Source organism: Spermophilus citellus, assembly GCF_964194105.1.
Source record: "Spermophilus citellus genome assembly, chromosome: X".
In the NCBI taxonomy this organism is placed as follows: domain Eukaryota; kingdom Metazoa; phylum Chordata; class Mammalia; order Rodentia; family Sciuridae; genus Spermophilus; species Spermophilus citellus.
Genome location: NC_138190.1, coordinates 70,151,416 through 70,176,837, shown reverse-complemented (window position 1 = coordinate 70,176,837; position 25,422 = coordinate 70,151,416). Strand labels below are relative to the sequence as shown.

General features: G+C 35.8%; 1 protein-coding gene across 1 annotated transcript in view; it reads right to left on the bottom strand.

Annotated features, from left to right (window-relative positions):
• TEX11 (testis expressed 11) overlaps window positions 1–25,422 on the bottom strand; it is a gene marked incomplete at both ends in the record, with an annotated part of 301,635 nt that overhangs the window by 114,165 nt on the left and 162,048 nt on the right. Inside the window, 2 exons of the mRNA XM_081278131.1 lie at window positions 18,212–18,349; window positions 24,107–24,192. Of these exons, the coding sequence (XP_081134257.1) occupies window positions 18,212–18,349; window positions 24,107–24,192 (224 nt within the window). The remainder of the gene's footprint in view (window positions 1–18,211; window positions 18,350–24,106; window positions 24,193–25,422) is intronic.

Genomic DNA, 25,422 nt, shown 5'->3' with positions numbered 1-25,422 from the left:
CAATGATGCCCAGACCACTCATTGGGAAAACAATAATCTGCTCAACAAAGGTGTTATAGAAACAGGATATCCATATTCCATATGGATCCTTACATCTTAACATCACATACAAAAATTGACACAAAATGAATCAAAGAACTAAACATAAGACCCATAACTATATATCTCCTAGAAGAAAGTATAGGGGGAAACCTCTAGGACATCATATTTGGCAATAATTTCTAGGATACCACACAAAAACCACAGGCAAAGTAGGAAAAAACAGAATTAGAATTCATCAAAATAATAAAAAAAAACTTGTGTGTTTCAGAAGACACTATGAAGAAAAAGACAATTCACAGAAAGGTAGAAAATATTTTTAAATCATATATGGATATGGATTTAATATCAGGAAAAAAGACTTCCTACAAGTAAAAAACTATAAAATAATCCAATTTTAAATGGAAAAGGATTTGAATAGACTTTTTTCCTAAGAATATACAGATAGTCAATAAGCATGTGAGCAGATACTCAACATCACAAATCATTAGGGAAATGCAAGTCAAAAACAGAGTAAGAGACAATTTCATAGCTATCCGGATGGCAAAATAAAAAAAAAAAAAAACACTAGAAAATAGTATGTGTTGACTAGGATGTGGAGAAATTGGAATACATGTGGACTGCAGGTAGAAATGTAAAATGTTATAGCCATTAAGGAAAATGGTGTATGATAGCTGATCAAAATATTACATGTATAATTGCCATATGACCCAAGAATTCTACTCTTAAATATGCAAAAAAAAAAAAATTTGAAAGAGGCTTAAACAAGATGGCCACTGTGGCACATGCCTGTAATCCCAGTGGTTCAGGAGGCTAAGGGAGGAGGATCATGAGTTAAAAGTCAGCCTCAGCAACTTAGTGAGGTCCTCAGCAACTTAGTGAGACCCTGTCTCTAAATACAAAAAAAGGATGGGGATGTAGTTAAGTGCCCCTGGGTTCAATTCCTGGTACCAGAAAAACAACAAAAAACAGAGACTTGAACAGATAATTATATATCCATGTTCAACAATATTAATCATAATAGTCAAAAGGTTGATGCAACCCATCAAGCAGAATGGATAAAGAATATGTGTGTAGGTGGGTGCCAGGCACAGAGGTTGACATTTGTAATCCCAGTGGCTTAGGAGGCTAAGACAGGAGGATCGCAAGTTCAAAGCCAGCCTCAGCAACTGTGAGGTGCTAAGCAACTTGGTGAGACCCTGTCTCTAAATAAAATACAAACTAGGCTGGGGATATGGCTCAGTGGTCGAGTGCCCCAGAGTTCAATCCCTAGTACAAAAAAGAAAAGAAAAGAAAAGAAAAAGAATATGTGTGTGGGTGTGTGGTATTTGAATAAGATTTAGCCTTAAAAATGAATATTATAGGGCTGGGGTTGTGGCTCAGTGATAGAGTGCTCACCTAGCATGTGCAATGCCCTGGGTTCAATCCTCAGCACCACATAAAAAAAAAATAAATTAAATAAAGGTATTGTGTCCAACTACAACTAAAAAATAAATATTTTTTTTAAAATGGACATTATAGGGCTGTAGCTCAGTGGTAGAGCATTTTCCTAGCATGTGTGAGGCACTGGGTTTGAGCCTCAGCACCAAATAAAAATAAATAAATAAAATAAAGGTCCATCTACAACTAAAAAAAGATTTTTTAAAAAATGGACATTATGACACACACTGCAACATGGATGAACCATATAGAGAATACTGTGCTAAGTGCAATAAGTTAATAATGAAATGATAAGTACTATATGGTTACACTTATATTGGGTACCTACTTAAAGTAGTCAAGTTTATACAGACATAACATAGAATGGTACTTTTCAGGGGCAACTGGCAGAGGGGAATAAGGGATTGTTTAATGGGTACAGAGTTTCAGTTTTGCAAGCTGAAAAGAGTTCTAAAGATGGGCAGTAAAGATGGATTCACCATAATGTGTCTATACTTAATAGCACTGAAGTATACTTAAAAATGGTTGAGATTAATTCTGAGCAGGGCACCATGGCACATACCTGTAATCCTACTGGCTCAGGAGGCTGAGGAAGGAAGTTCAAAGCCAGCCTCAGCAAAAGCAAGGTGGGCTGGGGATGTGGCTCAAGTGGTAGCATGCTCGCCTGGCATGCTTGGGGTGCTGGGTTCGATCCTCAGCACCACATAAAAATAAAGATGTTGTGTCCACCGAAAACTAAAAAATAAATATTAAAAAAAATTCTCTCTCTCTCTTTCTCTCTCTCTCAAAAAAAAAAAAAAAAAAAAAAAAAAGCAAGGTGCTAAGCAACTCCGTGAGATCCTGTCTCCAAATAAAATACAAAATAGGGCTGGAGATGTGGCTCAGTGGTTGAGTGCCCCCAAATTCAATCCCTGGTACTTGCCCCCCCACACACCAAAAAAAGATAATAAATCCTGTTACATGTGCCTTTACCACATTTTTAAAAAATCAACTGAATTTCTACATGTTAGCAGTAAACAACTGGAAATTGAAATTAATAAAGCCAAAATCATTTGTAATATCAAGAACAGGTATTCTTTGGGATAAATTTAACAAAATATATGCAAAAATTTTACATTGAAAACTATAAAATATTGATGAGAGAAACTTAAAAAGATCTAAACAAATGGACGACAGCTAGCTAATGTTAATGAATTGTAATTCTAAATACTGTTGTTAACTGTCCCCTAGTTGGTATAAAGATTCAATGCAATCCAAATCAAAATACCAGCAGGCATTTTTTCAAAAATTGACAAGCCAATTTTATAATCAATGTGGAAATAATAAAGGACCTAGAATAACCAAAATGATTCTACATAAAAACAAATTTGAGGATTTACACAGCTTGACTTTATAACTTAATATAGAACTATGATAACTGATAGAATGAGATCTTAGCATAAGGAGGTACATACAATCAATGGAACAGAATACAGTGCAGAAACGAATCTAAACATTTACGATCAATTGATTTTTGAGACAAGTGCCAAGGTAATTCAATGAGGAAAGGATAGTCTTTCAATATTGGTGCTAGAAAAATATGATATCTATACGGAAAAAAAAGGAACCTTCATCCCTATCACACAGACATAATCACGCATGCATGTACACATGCAAATTAACTCAATCTGGATCCCAGACCTAAACATAAAAGCTTAAACTATAAAATCTCTAGAATAAAGATTTTCATTTGCTATCTTGGGGTAGGCAAGGATTTCTTAGAGAAGACACAGTAAACCTAAACCACAAAAGAAAAATATAATAAATTTTACTTCATAAGTTAAATCCCACAACCCACCTACTAGAGTAGATGAAATGTAAAAGATTGAAAATACCATATTTGACAAGGACGTGGATAAACTGGCATTCTCACCCATTGCTGGCAGAAATGTAAAATGGTCCAAATGCTTTGAAAAACTGCTCAACAGTTTCTTGGTTTTGGTTGAGGTTTGGTACTGGGGATTGATTCCAGGGTTACTTTACCACTGAGCTATATAGTCCCAGTCCTTTTTCATTTTGAGACAGGATCTCACTAAGTTGTCCAGGCAGGCATCAGACTTACTATGATCATCCTGCCTCAGTTTCCTGAGTTGCTGGGATTACAGGTAGGCATCACCACATCTGGTTTCAACTGTTCCTCACAAACTTTAAAATCCACTAACCATATGAACCAGCAATTTCACTTCTGGATATCTGGTCAAGAGAAATCAAAACATATCCAAAGGTGGGGGAGAATACATGTTCAGTATATTAGATAATTGGGAATGGAGGGAAGGGAGGGGGGACAGGAACAAGAAAGTGGAATGAATCTTACAATTTCTCTATGTATATATATGAAAACATCACAGTGAATCCACAATCAAAGACATCCACAAGAATGGGAGCCAAAGTAGAATAAGATATATTCTGTGCTTGTATAGTTATATAAAAATGGATTCTGCTGTCATGTATAACTTAAAAGAACCAATAAATTAAAAAATAAATTACATATGAAAAAGATACCCAAAGGCATGTACTTGAATGTTCATAGTAGCTTTATTCATAATAGCCTCAAAAACCAAAATATCCATCCACATATGGATGAATAAATTATGATACATCCATACAATGGAATAGTACTCAGCAACAAAAAGGAACAAACTATTGATACATGCAACAACATGAATGACTTCCTAAACTGTGTGAAAGAAGTCAGATCAAAAAAGGAAAAAATGAAGTACATATTGTATGATTACACTTATATGAAACTATAGGAAAGACAATTTAAGTTATAGTGATGGAAAGCTTATCAGTCATTGCTTGGGGCTGGGAGTGAAGGTCGGGATTGAGAAGGAGCACCAGAGAAGCTTTTAGGATAAAGAAAGTATTCTATATCTAGAATATGGTAGTGGGTACGTTGGGGTACGCTTAAATTTGTCAAAATCAAGTACCTATATACTTAAAATGAATGCATTTTTGTATATAAATAATATTTCAATGAAGTTACTTTAGCAAGAATTTACCAATAATTTATATCTCTTTTGTTCTAAAATTCAATAATCTTTAAATTTCATACTCTAAAAATCTTCAACTATAACAGATGTTATCAAATAATACTATCTTAGGACAACATGGTTAGAGGAGACCTCAAAGTCGTCTTAGTTAAAAAAAAAAATTCTTCTGATATTTGAATCTCCTCTGTAACATTCACACCAAGCAGCCATTCAGTCTCCACTTAAATACTTTCAAGGAGAGCAAATTCATTATATCTTAAGAATATCTGGGCTGGTGATGTAGCTCAGTGTAGAGCACTTGCCTAGCACATGTGAGGCACTGGGTTCAATCCTCAGCAACACATAATTAATAAAAAAGGTTAAAAAAATCAAAAACAATTTTACTTAAAAAATAATATCCACCTTATTTTTTTGCATAATTCTAATCACTAGAAAGTGTTTTTTAACATATATTTATTTCATTTTTTGTAGTACTGGAGACTGAACCCATGGGGGTTTTACCACTGAGTTACAGCCCCAGCTTTTTAAATTTTTTTTTTTTGGGGGGGAGGAAGAGTCTTGGTAAATTGCTGAGGCTGGTCTCAAACTTGTAATCCTCCTGCCCCAGCTTCCTGGGTTGCTGGGATTATAGGCATGTGCCCTCACACCCAGCTAGAAAGTGTCTATGATGATCCAAAATCTCATCCCTTGTGGGTCTCACCAATGGAAATAAATTCAAATATTAGAAGAAAGCTATCATGCTTCCCCCAAGTCTTCCATTTTCACCCTTTATACTCCTTTAACTCTTCTTCAAATAAGAAGGATTTTAGTGTTCTCATCATCTTTGAGTACATTCTTCTTAGCATGTTCGGGTTTTTCAATATTCCTCTTCAAAACTGTTGCCCCTAGTCCAACACTCTACTTCAGATAGGCTCTAACCAAAGTAGAAAAGAGAGTAATTGCCACTTTACTCCCTCTGTGCATTATACAGTCACTCCTCAGAATCTGTGAAAGGTTGGTTCTAATACCAACACACCACCACCAATAGCATACTCCCACCCCATGGATACCAAAATCTGTGAATCCTCAAGTCTCTTACTTGCGTATAACCTACCTGCATCCTCAGTGTACTTCAAATCATTCCCAAATTACTTATAATTCCTAATACAATGTAAATAGTTTTTATACAGAGTTGTATAAGAAATAATGACAAAAATACAAGTCTGTATGAGTTTAGTATGCAATTTTCTTTTAATCTGCTGTTGGTTGCATCCACAGATGGGGAATCCACAGATATGAAAGACCAACTGCATTTCAATTGATTCAGTCTAATTTGGGAGAACGTTCTTAGTATTATTGGCTTTTGTTGAGCTCACAGAAAGCAAAAAGCCCTGTGCTTTATATATGCTTCTGTTAAAACCACATTTTATCTATTTTATTCTTGTATAGTTGGTTTGGGGGATACAAGCATAGGATGTTTTGTTGTTTCCTGTTTGTGTTTATCTTGGGCTCATTATTTCAGCCTTCAGAGCTGACACTGTCTTCTAATGTATCAGTTACTGTTTTCAACTTCAGGTCATGTGTATACTCAATCAATATTCATAAAATGCCCTCATCTTCCTATTCCTATTTTAAGACTTGCAGTATTTGACACATGATTGCACATAATATTTTATTACTTTCTAAGTATTTTATATGTGTAAATCTCAATTCTGCATTAATATCTTAAGTTCATCTGTAGAACAGACCATATCTTCTACTTATTTTAATAGTATCAGACACAGATTAGGCATTCAATAAATACTTGTTGACTTTATTCAAAACCCTGGTTAGGGTATTTGTACATTACGCCTGCATCAAATGAGCCACAATTCACCTTCATCTGATATTTTCTTAAGTGCTTTTTGTTTTACATCCATAAGGATATATTTGTGGGAAATGCAATACGTATCTAAGCAATACAAAATAACTTCAAAATCAGTGAGGCCAATACAGTACAAACAGAAGCCACAGTGCCATCTAGTGAGCATCATGCGATTACATTTATTGTTTATATTTACTGATTACATTTAAAGCTCTTTTCAGTCCTATAGTGAAAAGGCATGATTTTTAGAACCATATACAGTAAATAGAAACAATATGTAATCAGCACGTATAGAATAGTTGTTTCCCCTTCAGGTTGTATAAAAAACAGTCTATAAATAGTCTCAATTTTTATGGATACTGTCGGGAACCACTCTGAACAGGATCTATGTACACACCTTTAAGTCCTGAGTAAAGAGGTACTAAACATTGCAATGCAATTGGACTTTACCTTCACTAGGGTAAGAGAGGTGCAGCTCCAGGAGTGAGTGTTGAATTACACCTACTTGTTTCTTGTAATCCTACCCTTGTCTCATTTGAATGGCTTCTCCCCAATAAAACCTGGGTTCCAGGCGTGCTTTTTCTCTTTCTTGCCTGCCTTGCCCCCGCTTGTGGGAGCTGTGGCTGTGGAGTGGTCACTGAACCCAAAAAGGTACTTTCTGTGTCTGTGTCTTTATTCAGTCAGCAAAATTCACTTGGAGAGACCCTGATCACTTTAGTCATGTGTTGCAATAGGATATTAAAATATTATAGATAATCTGTAGTTTGAAATTTTTTTAAATATTTATTTTTTAGTTATAAGTGGGCACAATATCTTTATTTCATTTTTATGTGGTGCTGAGGATTGAACCCAGTGCCTCATGTATGGCAGGTGAGCACTCTACCTCTGAGTCACAACTCCAGCCCCTGTAGTTAGAAATTTTGCTTTAGTTTCATCAATCTATAGTAGTATGAATGCCACCTGTGTACCTAAACTTCAGTTGCAAGCCTGAAGATGGGATTTCTGTACTTAAAGAGTATCCAATTGTACATTACCCTAACTTTACACAATAACCAAAATGATTCATTTATCAACCAACATTAAGGTTTTAAGATCTCACTATATGAAAGTGTGATGCTGGGCACAGTGGTGCATGCCTGTAATCCCAGTGGCTTGGGAGGCTGAGACAGGAAGATAGCAAGTTCAAAGCCAGCCTCAGCAAAAGTGAGGCCCTGAGCAACTCAGTGAGACCCTGTTTCTAAATAAAATACAAATAAGGCTGGGCAAGTGGTCAGAGGTTGAGTGCCCTTGAGTTCAAGTTCAATCCCTAGTACCAAAAAAAAAGTGTAACAAATTGCTTCTACACTTAGAACCCAAGCTCATTACATCCTGCTCAAGAACATTCAAGTCTATGACTTGCACCAACCACAGACTTCAAAGTCCTCAAATATAAGAAAATTAGAATATTGGGCTTAAGGTTCTATAAACTCTCCAGAGGTAGAGTTTATGCATATAAAACTACAATATTATTTGGTTTTGGTGCTGGGGATAGAACCCAGGACCTCATACCTGCTAAACATGCACTTTACCACTAAGCTCCACCTGCAGCCCTACACTATATTGTTTAACATTATCTCATGTAAAATATATAAATATTTAGCTTTTTATGTCTTATTATTGAAGATAGCATCAAAGTGAACCAGTATAAAGAACTATACAAATGCTGTAAGCAATAGAAATAACAGGTTCAACATGCATAAAGCCAAGAAAACCAACCATGCCAGATACTGAATTTCTATTGCACCGTCCTTTGAACATGTTACCAGGAGGAAACTGCAGAGTGCAGATACCATGCAGTGCAACTTATTTATATTTTTATTGTGTCCATTACTATATCCCCAATGCCAAAACAGTATTAAACTTTGTGTGTGTGTGCTGGGGGGGTGTACTGAGGATGAAATCCAGGGTGTTACACAAGTTTGTCAGATATTCTACCACTGAATATGTCCCCAAGCCCCCAAATGGTTCTGAATATATAGTAGATAGTCAATAAATAATTTTTTAATGATGAAGACTGAAAAAATATAAACAGTATTTTGGGGCTGGAAAGTTTTGCAATGAAAGAAAGGACATGTATAGAACTGAAGTTTGAGGAGGATGACTAAGGTTGAAGGAAAGTTGGTTTTTCTTAAGATATCTTTTTACTTGTAAATGAACCTTTATTTTATTTATTTACATGCAGTGCAGAGGATCAAACCCAGTGCTTCACTCGTGCTAGGCAAGCGATTTACCACTGAGCTACAACCCTAGCCCGAAGGAAGGTTTCTTAATAAGGAAGATGCCCAAATAATTGTAGCAACAGGGGAAAGGAAGAATAGAGGAAGATTAAAAAGATAGGATTGAGACCTATAGAATAGTTACCAGAGAAAAGTAATTCTTTCTCTGAGACAAGACAGATGGATGTGTAAAGAGGAGACACACTGATAAACTTCATGTCATTGGATGCAAGCTCAGTCAATCACAATCATATTAAAATCTTTTGATAAAACAAAGGAGAAGACATAGGGGCTCAAGGACAGAAAAATGGTTTGGAATCATTACTGTGGGGAAGATGATAGAAAGTGAGCAAGAAGCTAGGCATGGTGTTGCACACTTGTAATCCCAATAACTCAGGAGGCCAAGACAGGAGAATCAAAGTTTGAAGCTAGCCTCAGTGACAACATGTTTCAAAATTTAAAAAATAAAATTAAAAAGGGGCTAGAGATGTATCTCAGTGGTAGAGCACCCCTGGGTTCAACCCCCAGTACTGTAAAATACAAAAATAAAAGATTAAAAAAGAAGAAGAAAAAGAAAAAAGGAAAGTCAACAAAAGTCAGTATTATTCACTGCCTACCTTAAAAAAACCCATAATTTTAGAAGATCCAATAAGTATGGCTTCATAAAATTTCCCAAAATGTTCCAGCAGGGCTGGGGCTATAAATGGTGGAGTCCTTGCCTAGCATGTGTAAGGCACTGGGTTCGATTCTAGCACCACATAAAAATAAATAAAATAAAGATATTATGTCCATCTACAACTAAAATCATATTTTAAAAAACAACAATAATGCCCAAGCAGCTCAAAGGAAGGAGTGTAAAAAGCAGACAATAAAAATTAACAAAGGCCAGACATTGGCATGGTGCAAATATAAAAGCTTTACAGACTGTGCATATTTTCACCTTCTTGCCTATACTAGTACATGGGAGAGTATTCCCCACATGTGGAGAGTATTCAAGCAATGTCTCCTAAATTTAAGACAGGAAGGATGCAAGTGAGAAATACACTAACAGTAACCAATAAGGTTACCTTGGACATACTCAAAATAAACTTTGGCTTCAATACCAATTGGGCCTTAAATGATAGTTGCATATAGAGTCTATGCTATTAAGATACACCTGGTCTCCTGCTTTCCTATTCTACTCACTACTAACAACATTTGAACTCCCAATTATAGGTTCAGTCCTACACTAAGCTCCAGTTCCAAACTTGACATTTGTTAGAATAGATTTAAGAAGTACTCCTTAGGATTGGGTATGTGGCTCAGTGGTTTACCTTACAGGCACAAGGCCCTGGGCTCAATCCCTAATAGCACAAAAAATAAATAAAAATGTACTTGCTTCAAAGTCTGGGAACATTGTCAACCTGTATTCCTCTCCTGGTAATGTTATCTCAGTATGGCTCTTTATGCAGGTATTCTATGCCAGTTCCTTTAGTAATGGAGCCCTAGCTTATTCCTCCTAGTTCATCTACAAACAATGCCATGCCTCAAATATCTGAGTACTGCCTCTGAGTCCAGATCTCAGTTCAAGTCTGTTGCCTGCTATGCGATGCCAACTACAAGTGTGTCTGGCTTATGAACTATTTCCAACACTTAATTTTCTCTCATTTGTCATGTTCTGCTTATCTGCCCATTATGATACCCTGCTTGGCCAAGTAGAAAGCAACTATGCCTTGCTTATCTATATAAATTCAGAGCCTAGCCAAGGATCTAGTATTGTGCTTTTCCCCCCTATCTTGACTAGCTGATTTTATATCTTGCTGAAGGATGGTCTACAGTTTAATGCATTCCCTACATGGCATTTCTATCTTTGGGTCCAGGTTCTTCCCAATATATCTGGCCTAATGTGTCACAAATTATGAAAATTATAAAATTTGAGTATCATCTTCTTTTCAGGTCTTAAAGCAAATAGTAGGCAACTATTGTTCTGACACAGTTAAATGATACTATGAAGAAATACGATAAATTAAGTAACATTTCAACTTCTTTTCTGGGCAATGAATTTATGACATATAAACTAAATAGTAAATATTATTTTAAAAGAAAATCTAAAGTATTTAATCTTTCAAAGAAGATCTAAAATATTTAATCTTTCAACAATAAATAGACCTTCAAAGAAAATGTCTGCAATCACTACCCTTAATCATATATCTCCCCTAAACCTGTCATTAAAATTTAAAAGGCAACAAAAAACATTCATATTTCATTGAGTTCACACTTGTCCTTCTAGATTTTGTTCCTACAAGAGCCAATACCCGATCCAACATGGCGGCGGGCACGGAGAGATCAAGTCTCTGACCCCTTCAGCTGCACGGGCATAGGGAGTCGTAAACTGTCTAAATGCTATTTGCTCAGGATCACTAGGCAATGCAGAGCTGACGTGGATCTGGGGCGAACAGTCCGGGCCTCTCAGAACACACACCGAGCCGGGATCGGCTGCATTCAAGCTCTCGTTCGCCTGCTTCTCGCAGCCAAACCGCTATGACTCAGCACTAACGATCCCGCCTAAACAACTGGTCGGCCCTTCTGATCCTACGGAAGTAAATGCCAACTGAGTCTGCATAGGCAGTGGCCACAGGATTGAAACGGGGCTTGGGAGAGACAGACAGCACCCACCCGTTGCATTGGTCACCCAGCAAAGGGAACGAACTGTCACCATTTGCATGGGATACCACCATGGCAGAGAACTGACGTCACCAAAACGCGGCGGAGGAGATAAATTCATTGAAACCAGTGGAAACAGGTGTGTAATCCCCTAGCCTTCCCTCTCCACACAGCGGGGAAACCTTAAGGGCCCCTCCGCCCTCCCAGCTCTCCCATGAGCGCGATAGCCATACCAAGGGAATCAGGAGTGGCGCGGGACCCGCGGCACAGAACTCCCGGCGACCGCTCCCACCAGTGCTGACAACTGAGGTCCCTTGCACCAGCTACCGGGGGCGTGGCTACCGGAGGGCAAGCAAATTCGCTGGGGGTTCTCAGCCCCAAGCTCTACAAACTTAGGGTCCGAGGGAATGGCAAACAGAAAGGGTGTGCCCAGGCGTTCATGAAAACAGGGCTCCCAGGAGCAGCAGACCTGGTGTGTAGCCAGTATTGTGGTGAGCATCACCGGTGAGCGGGGCCTGGCTTGAGGAAAAGAGGGGAAGTGTCTAGACACAAGTGAAGGCCCTAGGAACCCAGGATTGGAGACCCTCCCAGTCTGGGAGGAGGAGCTGCTGCACAGTGATTGGTTCCCGCATATTGAGAGGAGAAGCTTGGCCCAGTGGGCATAGCTCCACCTACTGGAAGAGAAGTTAATCAAACTCTAAGACTGCATTTATTAATTTTTTTTCTTTTATTTTTTTAATTTGTTTTTTTTTCATTTTCATTTTTTGTTGTTGTTTTGTAAATATTTTTTTAATTTCTTTAAATATTTTTAAATTTTTTATTATTTTATTTTATTTTTTATTTTTATTTTTTTCATTTTCATTTTCATTTTTTTATTATTATTTGTCTTTTCATTTCTTTGCAATTCTCTTATTCCCCCTTCCTTGAATTCTATCTGCTTACTCTCATTCTCTTTAGTGACTTCTTCCGTTTCCTTCTAATACCTTTTCTCCCAAGCATCAAATAAATTTATAGGAGTAAACAGTAACTCAGCAGTCAAACAGAACAAGAAGTAACATGAGCAGCATGAAAAAGCAAGGAAGAAAAGGAGTACAAACAATGCAGGACAGCCTAAATATTCAGGAGGACCTAGAGCCAGAAGAAAAATGGTCATATAAGGAACTCAAGGAATACCTTAGACAGATGGAATGGAACCTTAAAGAGGATATAAGACAGCAAATTCAAACAGTGAAAGAACACATTGAAAATGAATTACATAAACAGATAAAAGAAGAAGTTAAACATCTTTATCAGGAGATAGAGATTATTAAAAAAATCAAACAATAATTCTAGAAATGAAGGAAACTATAAACCAAATTAAAAACTCAAATGAGAGTATCACTAACAGAGTGGAGCAAGTAGAAGCCAGAATGTCAGATAATGAAGACAAAATATATCATCTTGAAAAGAGTCTAGCCAACTCAGAAAGGCTGGTTAAAAATCATGAGAAAAACATCCATTAGATATGGGATAACATAAAAAAAACAAATTTAAGAGTCATGGGGATTGAGGAAGGCACAGAGATTCAAACCAAGGGAATGAGTAACCTGCTGAATGAAATAATTACAGAAAACTTTCCAGAAATAAAAAAGGAAACGAATATACAAATTGTAGATGCATACAGGACACCGAGCACACAAAATCACAGTAGACCAATGCCAAGACACATTGTTATGAAGATATCCAATATACAAAACAAAGAGAAAATATTAAAAGCTACAAGAGAAAGGAGGCAGATTACATTCAGGGGTAAACCAATAAGGTTAACAACGGATTTTTCCTCACAGACACTGAAAGCAAGAAGGTCATGGAACAATGTATTTCAAACACTGAAAGACAATGGATGCCAACCAAGAATTCTGTATCCAGCAAAATTAAGCTTCAGGTATGACAACGAAATAAAAATCTTTCATGATAAACAAAAGTTAAAAGAATTTGCAGCCAGAAAACCAGCATTGCAAAGCATTTTGAGCAAAACACTACACGAGGAAGAAATGAAAAACAATAACCAAAACCATCAGTGGGAAGTGCCTCAGTAAAGACAGAGGGCAAGGGGAAAGACAATCATGGAGAAACAAACTAAAATTTTTTAAAAAAAGGATAAACAATCAAACATGGATGGAAGTTCAAACCATATATCAATAGTAACTCTGAATGTTAATGGCTTAAACTCTCCAATAAAGCGACATAGGCTGGTAACATGGATTAAAAAAACAAATCCAACAATATGCTGCCTCCAGGAGACACATCTGATTGGAAAAGACATACACAGGCTGAAGGTGAAAGGTTAGGAAAAAATATACCACGCACATGGTCCTCGTAAGCAAGCAGGGGTGGCCATCCTCATGTCGAATAAAATCGACTTCAAGGCTAAGTTAATCAAAAGGGATAAAGAAGGATATTATATACTGTTAAAAGGAACCATTCACCAACAAGACATAACAATTATCAATATTTATGCACCAAATAATGGTGCTGCGACATTCATAAAACAAATTCTCCTCAAGTTCAAGAATCAAATAGACCACAACACAATAATTATGGGTGATTTCAACACACCTCTCTCACCATTGGACAGATCCTCCAAACAAAACTTGAATAAAGAAACTATAGAACTCAATATCATAATCAATAACCTAGACTTAACTGACATATATAGAATATATCAACCATCATCAAATGGATATACTTTTTTCTCAGAAGCACATGGATCCTTCTCAAAAATAGACCATATATTATGCCATAGGGCAACCCTCAGTAAATATAAAGGGGTGGAGATAATACCATGCATTTTATCTGATCATAATGGAATGAAACTGGAAATCAATGATAAAAGAAGGAAGGAAAAATCCTACAGCACATGGACAATGAACAATACGTTACTGAATGATCAATGGGTTACAGAGGACATAAAGGAGGAAATCAAAAAATTCTTAGAGATAAATGAAAATACAGACACAACATATCGGAATCTATGGGACACAATGAAAGCAGTTTTAAAACGAAAATTCATCACCTGGTGGTCATTCCTCAAAAAAAGAAAAAACCAACAAATAAATGAGCTCACACTTCATCTCAAAGCCCTAGAAAAGGAAGAGCAAAACAACAGCAAATGTAGCAGAAGGCAAGAAATAATTAAAATCAAAGCAGAAATCAATGAAATTGAAACAAAAGAAACTATTGAAAAAATTAACAAAACTAAAAGTTGGTTCTTCGAAAAAATAAATAAGATCGACAGACCTCTAGCCATGCTAATGAAGAGAAGAAGAGAGAGAACTCAAATTACTAACATACGGGATGAAAAAGGCAATATCACAACAGATGCTACAGAAATACAGAAGACAATTAGAAATTATTTTGAAAACCTATATTCCAATAAAATAGAAGATAGTGAAGACATCGATAAATTTCTTAAGTCATATGATTTGCCCAGACTGAGTCAGGAGGATACACACAATCTGAACAGACCAATATCAATGGATGAAATTGAAGAAGCCATCAAAAGACTACCAACCAAGAAAAGCCCAGGACCGGATGGGTATACAGTGGAGTTTTACAAAACCTTTAAAGAAGAATTAGTACCAATACTTTTCAAGTTATTTCAGGAAATAGAAAAAGAGGGAGCTCTTCCAAATTCATTCTATGAGGCCAACATCACCCTGATTCCGAAACCAGACAAAGACACCTCAAAGAAAGAAAACTACAGACCAATATCTCTAATGAACCTAGATGCAAAAATCCTCAATAAAATTCTGGCGAATCGAATACAAAAACACATCAAAAAAATTGTGCACCATGATCAAGTAGGATTCATCCCTGGGATGCAAGGATGGTTCAACATACGGAAATCAATAAATGTTATTCACCACATCAATAGACTTAAAGATAAGAACCATATGATCATCTCGATAGATGCAGAGAAAGCATTCGACAAAGTGCAGCACCCCTTTATGTTCAAAACATTAGAAAAACTAGGGATAACAGGAACTTACCTTGACATTGTAAAAGCTATCTATGCTAAGCCTCAGGCTAGCATCATTCTGAATGGACAAAAGTTAAAGGCATTCCCTCTAAAATTTGGAACAAGACAGGGATGCCCTCTATCACCACTTCCATTCAATATAGTTCTCGAAACACTGGCCAGAGCAATTAGACAGACGAAAGAAATTAAAGGCACAAAAATAGGAAAAGAAGAACTTAAATTATCACTATTTGCAGATGACATGATTCTATACCTAGAAGACCCAAAAGGGTCTACAAAGAAACTACTAGAACTAATAAATGAATTCAGCAAAGTGGCAGGATATAAAATCAACACGCATAAATCAAAGGCATTTCTGTATATCAGTGACAAAACTTCTGAAACGGAAATGAGGAAAAACACTCCATTCACAATATCCTCAAAAAAAATAAAATACTTGGGAATCAACCTAACAAAAGAGGTGAAAGATTTATACAATGAAAACTACAGAACCCTAAAGAGAGAAGTAGAAGAAGATCTTAGAAGATGGAAAAATATACCCTGTTCATGGATAGGCAGAACTAACATTATCAAAATGGCGATATTACCCAAAGTTCTCTATAGGTTTAATGCAATGCCAATCAAAATCCCAACGGCATTTCTTGTAGAAATAGATAAAGCAATCATGAAATTCATATGGAAAAATAAAAGACCCAGAATAGCAAAAGCAATTCTAAGCAGGAAGTGTGAATCAGGCGGTATAGTGATACCAGATTTCAAACTATATTACAGAGCAATAGTGACAAAAACAGCATGGTACTGGTATCAAAACAGGCGGGTGGACCAATGGTACAGAATAGAGGACACAGAGACTAATCCACAAAGTTACAACTATCTTATATTTGATAAAGGGGCTAAAAGCATGCAATGGAGGAAGGATAGCATCTTCAAAAATGGTGTTGGGAAAACTGGAAATCCATATGCAACAAAATGAAACTGAATCCCCACCTCTCGCCATGCACAAAAGTTAACTCAAAATGGATCAAGGAGCTTGATATCAAATCAGAGACTCTGCGTCTGATAGAAGAAAAAGTTGGCTCCGATCTACATATTGTGGGGTTGGGCTCCAAATTCCTTAATAGGACACCCATAGCTCAAGAGTTAATAACAAGAATCAACAAATGGGACCTACTTAAACTAAAAAGTTTTTTCTCAGCAAGAGAAACAATAAGAGAGGTAAATAGGGAGCCTACATCCTGGGAACAAATTTTTACTCCTCACACTTCAGATAGAGCCCTAATATCCAGAGTATACAAAGAACTCAAAAAATTAGACAATAAGATAACAAATAACCCAATCAACAAATGGGCCAAGGACCTGAACAGACACTTCTCAGAGGAGGACATAGTACATGAAATCAACAAGTACATGAAAAAATGCTCACCATCTCTAGCAGTCAGAGAAATGCAAATCAAAACCACCCTAAGATATCATCTCACTCCAGTAAGATTGGCAGCCACTATGAAGTCAAACAACAACAAGTGCTGCCGAGGATGTGGGGAAAAGGGTACTCTTGTACATTGCTGGTGGGACTGCAAATTGGTGCGGCCAATTTGGAAAGCAGTATGGAGATTCCTGGGAAAGCTGGTATTGGAACCACCATTTGACCCAGCTATTGCCCTTCTCGGACTATTCCCTGAAGACCTTAAAAGAGCGTACTACAGGGATACTGCCACATCGATGTTCATAGCAGCACAATTCACAATAGCTAGACTGTGGAACCAACCCAGATGCCCTTCAATAGATGAATGGATAAAAAAATTGTGGCATTTATACACCATGGAGTATTACGCAGCACTAAAAAATGACAAAATCATGGAATTTGCAGGGAAATGGATGGCACTAGAGCAGATTATGCTTAGTGAAGCTAGCCAATCCCTAAAAAACAAATACCAAATGTCTTCTTTGATATAATGAGAGCAACTAAGAACAGAGCAGGGAGGAAGAGCAGGAAGAAAAGATTAACATTAAACAGAGACATGAGATGGGAGGGAAAGGGAGAGAAAAGGGAAATTGCATGGAAATGAAGGGAGACCCTCATTGTTATACAAAATTACATATAAGAGGTTGTGAGGGGAATGGGAAAATAAACAAGGAGAGAAATGAATTACAGTAGATGGGTTAGAGAGAGAAGATGGGAGGGGAGGGGAGGGGGGATAGTAGAGGATAAGAAAGGTAGCAGAATACAACAGTTACTAATAGGGCATCATGTAAAAATGTGGATGTGTAATCGACGTGATTCTGCAATCTGCATTTGGGGTAATAATTTGGAATTCATAACCCACTTGAATCTAATGTATGAAATATGATATGTCAAAAAAAGAGCCAATACCCCTATTATGTACACACTATATGATAACCCAAAGGAAGAAATGTCCCAATCACTATTGAAAGCACGATGGCTTTTATCTTTAAAAAGCTTTTATCTTTTTTATATTCTAGAATTTTGTCTTACTAAGGAGTCAATTACTAAATGTTTTCTAGAGTGGTTAGAAAAGCAAGAGACAATAACCCCAAAGTGAAAGAATGACTTCTTGTACTTTCTCTCAATGAATGCTTAAGAAAAAGGAAGATATTAAAATTTAATCTGCTTCCTAGTACAATATTGCAGATGATTAGTAGCAGATAACTTCAGAGGTTTGGATGACATATTACCTTTCAGAATAGGGTGCAAAAAGTAAACAATAAGTAATGAAACTAATAGTCTTTCAAATTCTTTCTCCTTTTGGAAAATCCCATTTAATGTTTACAATGCACAAATCAAGAAAATGTCAATTTGACTTTGTTCTATATGAAGGAATGCTCAAACATCCTATACAGCTGAGAAGTCATAACACCACGTCTCCGCTACTGTATATAAGAACATTTGCTGCCTCTGAAAATAGATAAATCAAAGGACCTTATCAAGTTGTTTCAAATGCAGGTAACAGGAAGCCATGTTCCTCTGCAGCTTGGCTAAATCCAGATCTAGCGGACCGAATCCATAAAACGTCAGAGAATAATAGTACCATTGTAGGGCATCAGCATAATTTTGGACCTAAAGTTTAAAAAGAAAAAATAAAATCACAGATATATCTTTACATTTGACCCTAATTTTCCCAATTCACCTCTATAAGCAAACAAAAAATGATACTGGTTTCTTTTTTAGGCAACCAAAACACAAACACTTTCTAAAAATTTTTAAGTTTGTTCTATTTTATTTTTCCTACACATTAGAGATTTTAGGGACTGTAGGTATAGTTCAGTAAGAGAGAACATGATTAGCATGTACAAGGTTCAATGTATAGAACTGAAAAAAAAGGTATTTCACATAAAAAATAAAAAGCCTAAGACAGTGAATCACCCCCAGAAGATTCACAATTTTTAAATGTATTAAAACAATGAAAAAAAAATTTAAGAGAATATCCATAAATCACCATGCTAATACAGCCATTTTCATTATTTTATATTCCATTTAACTTTATCCTTTTGTGTACTTAAAGTTATAATCATAGCTTATATACAATTTCATGATCTATTTTTTCCATGTAAGTTTGTTTTATACATAATAATCTGTATTGTTATGTAGTTTCACAGTTAATTTAAGGGATATATAACATTTAATATAATTAATATATCATAATTTTCTCATTTTCATAATGTTGGACATTTAATAAGTTTCCAGGTTTTTCATTATTATAATAAATGCTGCTGTGCTTTTGTATGAAACTTTTTTTCTTTTGAGTTCACTTTAAATGGGGTTGAGGCCATAGTTAAGTGGAACAACACTTGCCGAGCATACTCAAGGCCTTGGGTTCGGTCCTCAGCACTCCATTTAAGAAACAAACTTAGGGGAGTAGGTCACCATTTCTAACAGCTAAAGAATGGCCTCTTAATTTTAAAAAAGAAAAATCTGTTACAATGATGGTGGAATGTGATGGACATAATTATCCAAAGTACTTTTATGAAGACATGAATTGGTGTGAACATACTTTATATATAAACAGAGATATGAAAAGTTGTGCTCTATATGTATAATGAGAATTGTAATGCATTCTGCTGTCATGTATTTAAAAAATAAAATCAATTAAAAAAAAGAAAAAGAAAGAAAGAAAAATCTAATAGAAATAGTCTATATTTTATACCTTTATTTTATTTATTGATTTTTTAAAATGTGATGTTGAGGATTGAACCCAGTGCTTCATATGTGCTAGGCAAGCGCTCTACCACTGAGCTACAACACCAGCCCTGGATTTTTTTTTTTTTTAATCTCAGAAAACTTAGATCACTTATGAACACCAAGGTAAGGTAAATGAGTCCCCTCTACATTATCAAGAATGTTCATAGTTTTCAGTTAAGGACATGAATCATTAGGTCCTTTAAGGAATAAATGCCCTTTTCAAGTAGAAACAGCTGTGTTGAGCAGGTAAAAACACTACCTTTCACTAGATATAAAATTACATTCTTTTCCAGGGTTGAAAGTGAAGGCTAAAAAAAAATCATTCATCAAGACTAGAAAATGAGGGGGAAGACAAAGAATCAATAGGAAGAGGGGAATTCTAAAGTGGTTTTTCACATTCTCAGTATGGAAATAAATAAAGGCCCTCTAAAAGAGAAAGAATACCATTTTATTTTGCAGAAATTATGTGTAAGTCCTAGGTCACTACATGCTCTTATAAGGGATCTGTTTCCTTGTCTTGGGTGTACAATTCCTTGTTTCTTAAACTTTGTTCCCCATTTTTATGGATCAATAGTTCTTTTCTTTTTATCACTCAGAAGCATTTAAAATATATGGAGGGCTGGGGATGTGGCTCAAGCGGTAGCGTGCTCGCCTGGCATGCACAGGGTGCTGGGTTCAATCCTTAGCACCACATAAAAATAAAATAAAGATGTTGTGGCCACCAAAAACTAAAAAATAAATATTAAAAAATAAAATAAAATATATTATATGGGCTTGGGATATAGCTCAGTCGATAGAGTGCTTGCCTCCCATGCACAAGGCCCTGGGTTCAATCCCCAGCATTTAAAAAAAAATACATGGATATACCACAGTTTGCATATTCACATTATCAATATCCAAATTTTTTTCATCTCACAAAATTGAAACTCTGGGAGTCAGGGATATAATTTATTGGTAGAGTGCATGTGTAGCATTCATGAGGCTCTGGGTTCCATTGCCAGCATCAGGGAAAAAAAAGTAAACAATAATTCCTTCTTTCTTCCTCCCCCAATCCCCTTGCAACCACCATTGTACTTTGTCTCTATGAGTTTTACTACTATAGATATGTCTACAAGTGGAATCATACCTTATTTGTCTTTTTGTGTCTGGCTTATTTCACTTAGCATAATGTCCTTATGGTTTAAGCATGTATCAGAATTCATCAATATTTTAAGGCTGGATAATATTCCACTGGCTATGTATTCCAAATTTTGTTTATCCATTTATCTGTTGATGGAACTTGATTGTTTCCATCTTGTGAATAATGTGAACAGTTCTGCTGTCAGTATGGGTGTACAAACATCCCAAGATTGTGCTTTTTCTGGGCACAGAGATGCACACCTGTAATCCCAGCTACTTGGAAGGTTGAGACAGGAGGACTCCAATTTTGAAGCCAGTCTGGGCAATTCAGTAAGATCCTGTCTCAAAGTACAAAAAAAAAAGTCTGGGGATATAGCTCAGTGATAGAATGCTTACCTAGCATGTGCCAGGCCCTGGGTTCAATCCCCAGTATGGAAAAAAAAAGTTGTGCTTTTAATTCTTTTTGAAATATTTTCCATAGTGACTACACCATTTTACATTTCCACCAACTATTTCATTTTTAAACAATGTTTGCCGTCAGGTATAGAATTCTAAGTTGCCAGGGTTTTTTTTCATTATTTAAAAAAAATTATTTTTTTTTTAGTTGTAGTTGGACACAATACCTTTATTTTATCTATTTATTTTTATGTGGTGCTGAGGATCGAATCCAGTGCCTCGCACGTGCTAGGTGAGTGCTCTACCGCTGAGCCCCAGGCCCAGCCCCAGCCCCTTCTTTCATTATTTTAAAGATATTGCTCAACTGAGTTCTTGCTTGCATTGATGTTCTCCTTAATTTTTTATTAATTTATTTATTTTAATTAGGTATATATGTAGGCAGAATGCATTTTGATAATAATTGCAGCACAACTTTTCATTTCTCTGGTTGTACACGATGTAGCATTGCACCATCTGTGCAGTCATACGTGTACCTAGGGTAATGATGTTCATCTCATTCCACCTTCTATATGTAGGGTAAAATTTTTCTTGGCTACTCTTATAATATTTTCTGTCACTGGTTTTAAGCAATTTGATCATTATGTGCCTTGGTGTAGTTTTATTTTCCTTACATGTGGAGTTTGTTAAGATTCTTGACTCTGTGGGTTTAGATTTTTCGGCCACTATTTCTTCAAATACTTTTCTCTCCCTCTTCATTTGAAAATTCCAATTACTCATATATTTGGCTACCTGATGTTACTGATACTCTTTTAAGGTTTTTCTTTTCTGTGTATTTCATCTGGGTCACTTCTTTGCTATTACTTCAAGTTCACCAATCTTATTCTACAATGTCTCATCAGATGTTAATACTATCTGATATTAATTTCATCCTAAAAATTAAATTTTCATCTCTAGAAGTTTGGTTTGGGTAGTTTTATATATTCTATGCCTCTGCTTAGCTTTTTAAATGTATGGAATATAATCATAAGAAATATTTTAATGTCCCTTTCTATTAATTCTAATCTTCTATGTCATTTATGGGTCAGTTTCAATTGATTGCTTACTGTTTTCACTATAGATTGTGTTCCTTGCCTCTTTGTGTGCTTGGCAATATTTTATGGGATGCCAAACATTGTGAACTTTACCTTGCTGGATGTTCTGTATAGCTTTAAAAATTCTCAAACTCTGCTGTAGGAAGCAATTAAATTCTTTGGGATCAATGTGATCCTTTCGCAACACACTTAAATTATTTTTTTTAAGTTGGGTTGGAGCAGGGCTCAGTGAGGTATTAATTATTCCCTACTACTGAGGCAAGACTCTTCTCAGTTCTCTATCCAGTGCCCCATGAATTAGAGATTTTCCAGTCTGAGTGGTAAGAACAGGTTCTAGTGGTCTGGGGAGGTAGTTCAGTGGTATATCACTTATGTAGCATGCACAAGGCTCCAGGTTTCATCCCCAGCACCACAAAAACAAACAAACAAAAAATGGGCTCTATGCCCAGATGTATGTGAGTGCCAGGTACTTATCCTCTTAATATTTTAGATGGTTACACCCTCTATTAAACACTGGAGGAGGACCTTCTGATGAATGGGATTCTTTTTTTTAATAAAAATTTTTTTTTGTACTTATAGATGGTAAGAATGTCTTTATTTATTTTTACATGGTGCTAAGGATCAAACCCAGTGCCTCACACATGCCAGGCAAGCACTCCGCCACTGAACAACAGCCCCAGTCCTCTCTCTTTTTTGCTACTTGGGATTGAACTCAGGGGTACTCCACCTCAAAGCCACATCCCCAGCCCTATTTTATATTTTATTTAGAGACAGGGTCTCACTGAATTGCTTAGCACCTCACTTTTGCTGAGGCTGGCTTCGAACTCACAATTCTCCTGTCTCAGCCTCCCGAGCTGCTGGGATTACAGGTGTACAACTCCATGCCCAGCTGAGATTCTCATTTCTCTCTCTCTCTCTCTCTCTCTCTCTCTCTCTCTCTCTCTCTCTCTCTTTGCTATGCACCCCCTCTCTGATTCTCTGTACTATGAACTTTAGATGACTAGGTCTCCCTAGATTCTCAGTATCATCTCCCCAAATAAGGATGCCTGGCAGGTTACAATTCAGTTCCCTTTCCCAAGTTATAGCCTGGAAACTAAAGGCAGTAAGTTATACATTTGTAGTATTCATCATGTTTCCTATTTCCCAGGGATCATTCTTCACTGCCTGATCATCAGTATCATCAATTTTTTTTTTCATTTCATGTCTTATATTTTTTTGGAAGGGTATTGTTCAAGCAGGGACATAACTGTTCTCTATAACTACATATTGGTTGGAGGTAGAAGCATACCATAGCTTGCTTGCTTGCTTGCTTGCTTCCTTCCTTCCTTCCTTCCTTCCTTCCTTCCTTTTTTGTGATGCTACTGATCAAACCTTGGGCCTTGCTCATGCTAGGAAGGCATTCTGCCTCTGAGCTGCATCCTCAGTTCAAACTTTTTACAAAGTATGTACCATTTTATTTACATATGCAAATATACAAATACACAAGAAGATTACAAGGAATATATAACATTTATTATAATAAATGTTATTTATTATAACATTTATTATTTATTATTATGTCAACTCCATAAATACCTACTTGGCCTCATACTTTTTTTAAGGTAACAAAATTCCTCTAACTTTCTTGTCCCTCATATTAAAATAAATTACATTCCTGTATTTTAGTATCAGTGATGTCATTTTGCTATACTACAATTCTCAATGGAAAGGAATCATGTCTTCCATTTTTAAATATTTATTTTTTAGTTATAGGTGGACACAATATCTTTATTTTATTTGTATATGGTGTCAAGGATCAAACCCAGTGCCTCATGCATGCTAAGCAAATGCTCTACCTCTGAGCCATGTTTTCCATTTTTAATAAACTTTTTGTACAATGCCCACTAGCACTCCACACTGAATATTTATTAAATAGATAGTATTTAAAAAGAGAGAAACTATTAAGGAATTTGATGCCCTATGATTCTTATAGTGAACAAAGTTTTATTTGTTGCAGTGGAGAAAGAATGAAAATAATGTACTCCCAAACCTCAAAACTTCTGGCAGCTTTGTTCCACAGAATGTTTTGTAACCAGCCTACTAATTCTGTTGTCAGTTGACTTCCTGTTTGGTGACCTGAAAAACACAAAAACAAAAACCCCCTAAGCTCTGAAAGCAAGAATTTAGATCTATTACATTAAACAAAGAGTGCTAACTATACTCAAAGCCTATAATCTTTACATAATGGCTATAAAAACAATCACATTCAGACAGGTTTTCATCATCAATTTTAGGTTTACCACCAAAATTGATTATATAATGCAATCAGAGTTTTCTAGAACCACAGTAATTCTCCCATCAGTCTGTGATAGATTTCCAGCCTAGTCTCTTTTAAACTTATTTTCCATGTTCCAAATTAGATCATCATTTGGTACCTTAACAAGGTTATTGTGAATGAGCAGACAGTAATGCCAGAAATCATTAATAAGAAGTGTTTATATCATTATGTACTAAATAGATCAGATCAAGTTCACAAGAAAGGCCAATTATACCTTTAAGCCTTGGTAAAATACTTTAAGACCACACTTACAAATAAACTTTATTAGGTTAAATCTTAACTTGTGTCTGATTATTTCTGGTGTAGACATTTACAGGGTTCAAATACATCAGCACATTAAGGTAAAGTTTAAACTATAATAGAATTCTATACCACTTTTCTTCTGTCCCTTTGGCACAAACCATCAATTTCTACAAAATTTTTTATTAGAACACTAAGAATCTCTGATTCCCTAGCCGAGTCAGCAAATGTAGTTTGTGGCATGACTTAATTAAAAATAGTCACAAGTGTGTAAATGGTTACCTGATGTATCCACTTAAAACACTATAATACTTTGATACTATAAGTGTATAATTTGATATTACAACAAAATATTTCCTAAGTGGAATTTTAGAAAGATGAGTTGTTCTGTACTAGCAAGTTTTCTAGTTAACTAACAGTTTACTTTTTAAATATAAAATATTGTCATTTAAAAAGTCTAAATCTTTTCATAAAAGTTCTTAAATTTTCTAAAAATTAAAGATACTTCCTATTTTATAAGCAAAATTTAATATTTTCTTTACCATTCAATAAGGTCAACAACACTTAAAACTATTGTATTTTATTGCATCATTAATACCTCACAGTAAGCTAGTCATAAACACATACTGAAAGGGATCAAAACATAAGAATATCCAAGCTTAAGTAAACTGATGTTAAACATCTAAATAAACCTATTTGTCAATAATAAATCATTTAATTTCAGTTGAATTAAGTACAAAATATTTTTGTCATGACCATCTACAGTCAATAATTTCTCTCCTGGGTTG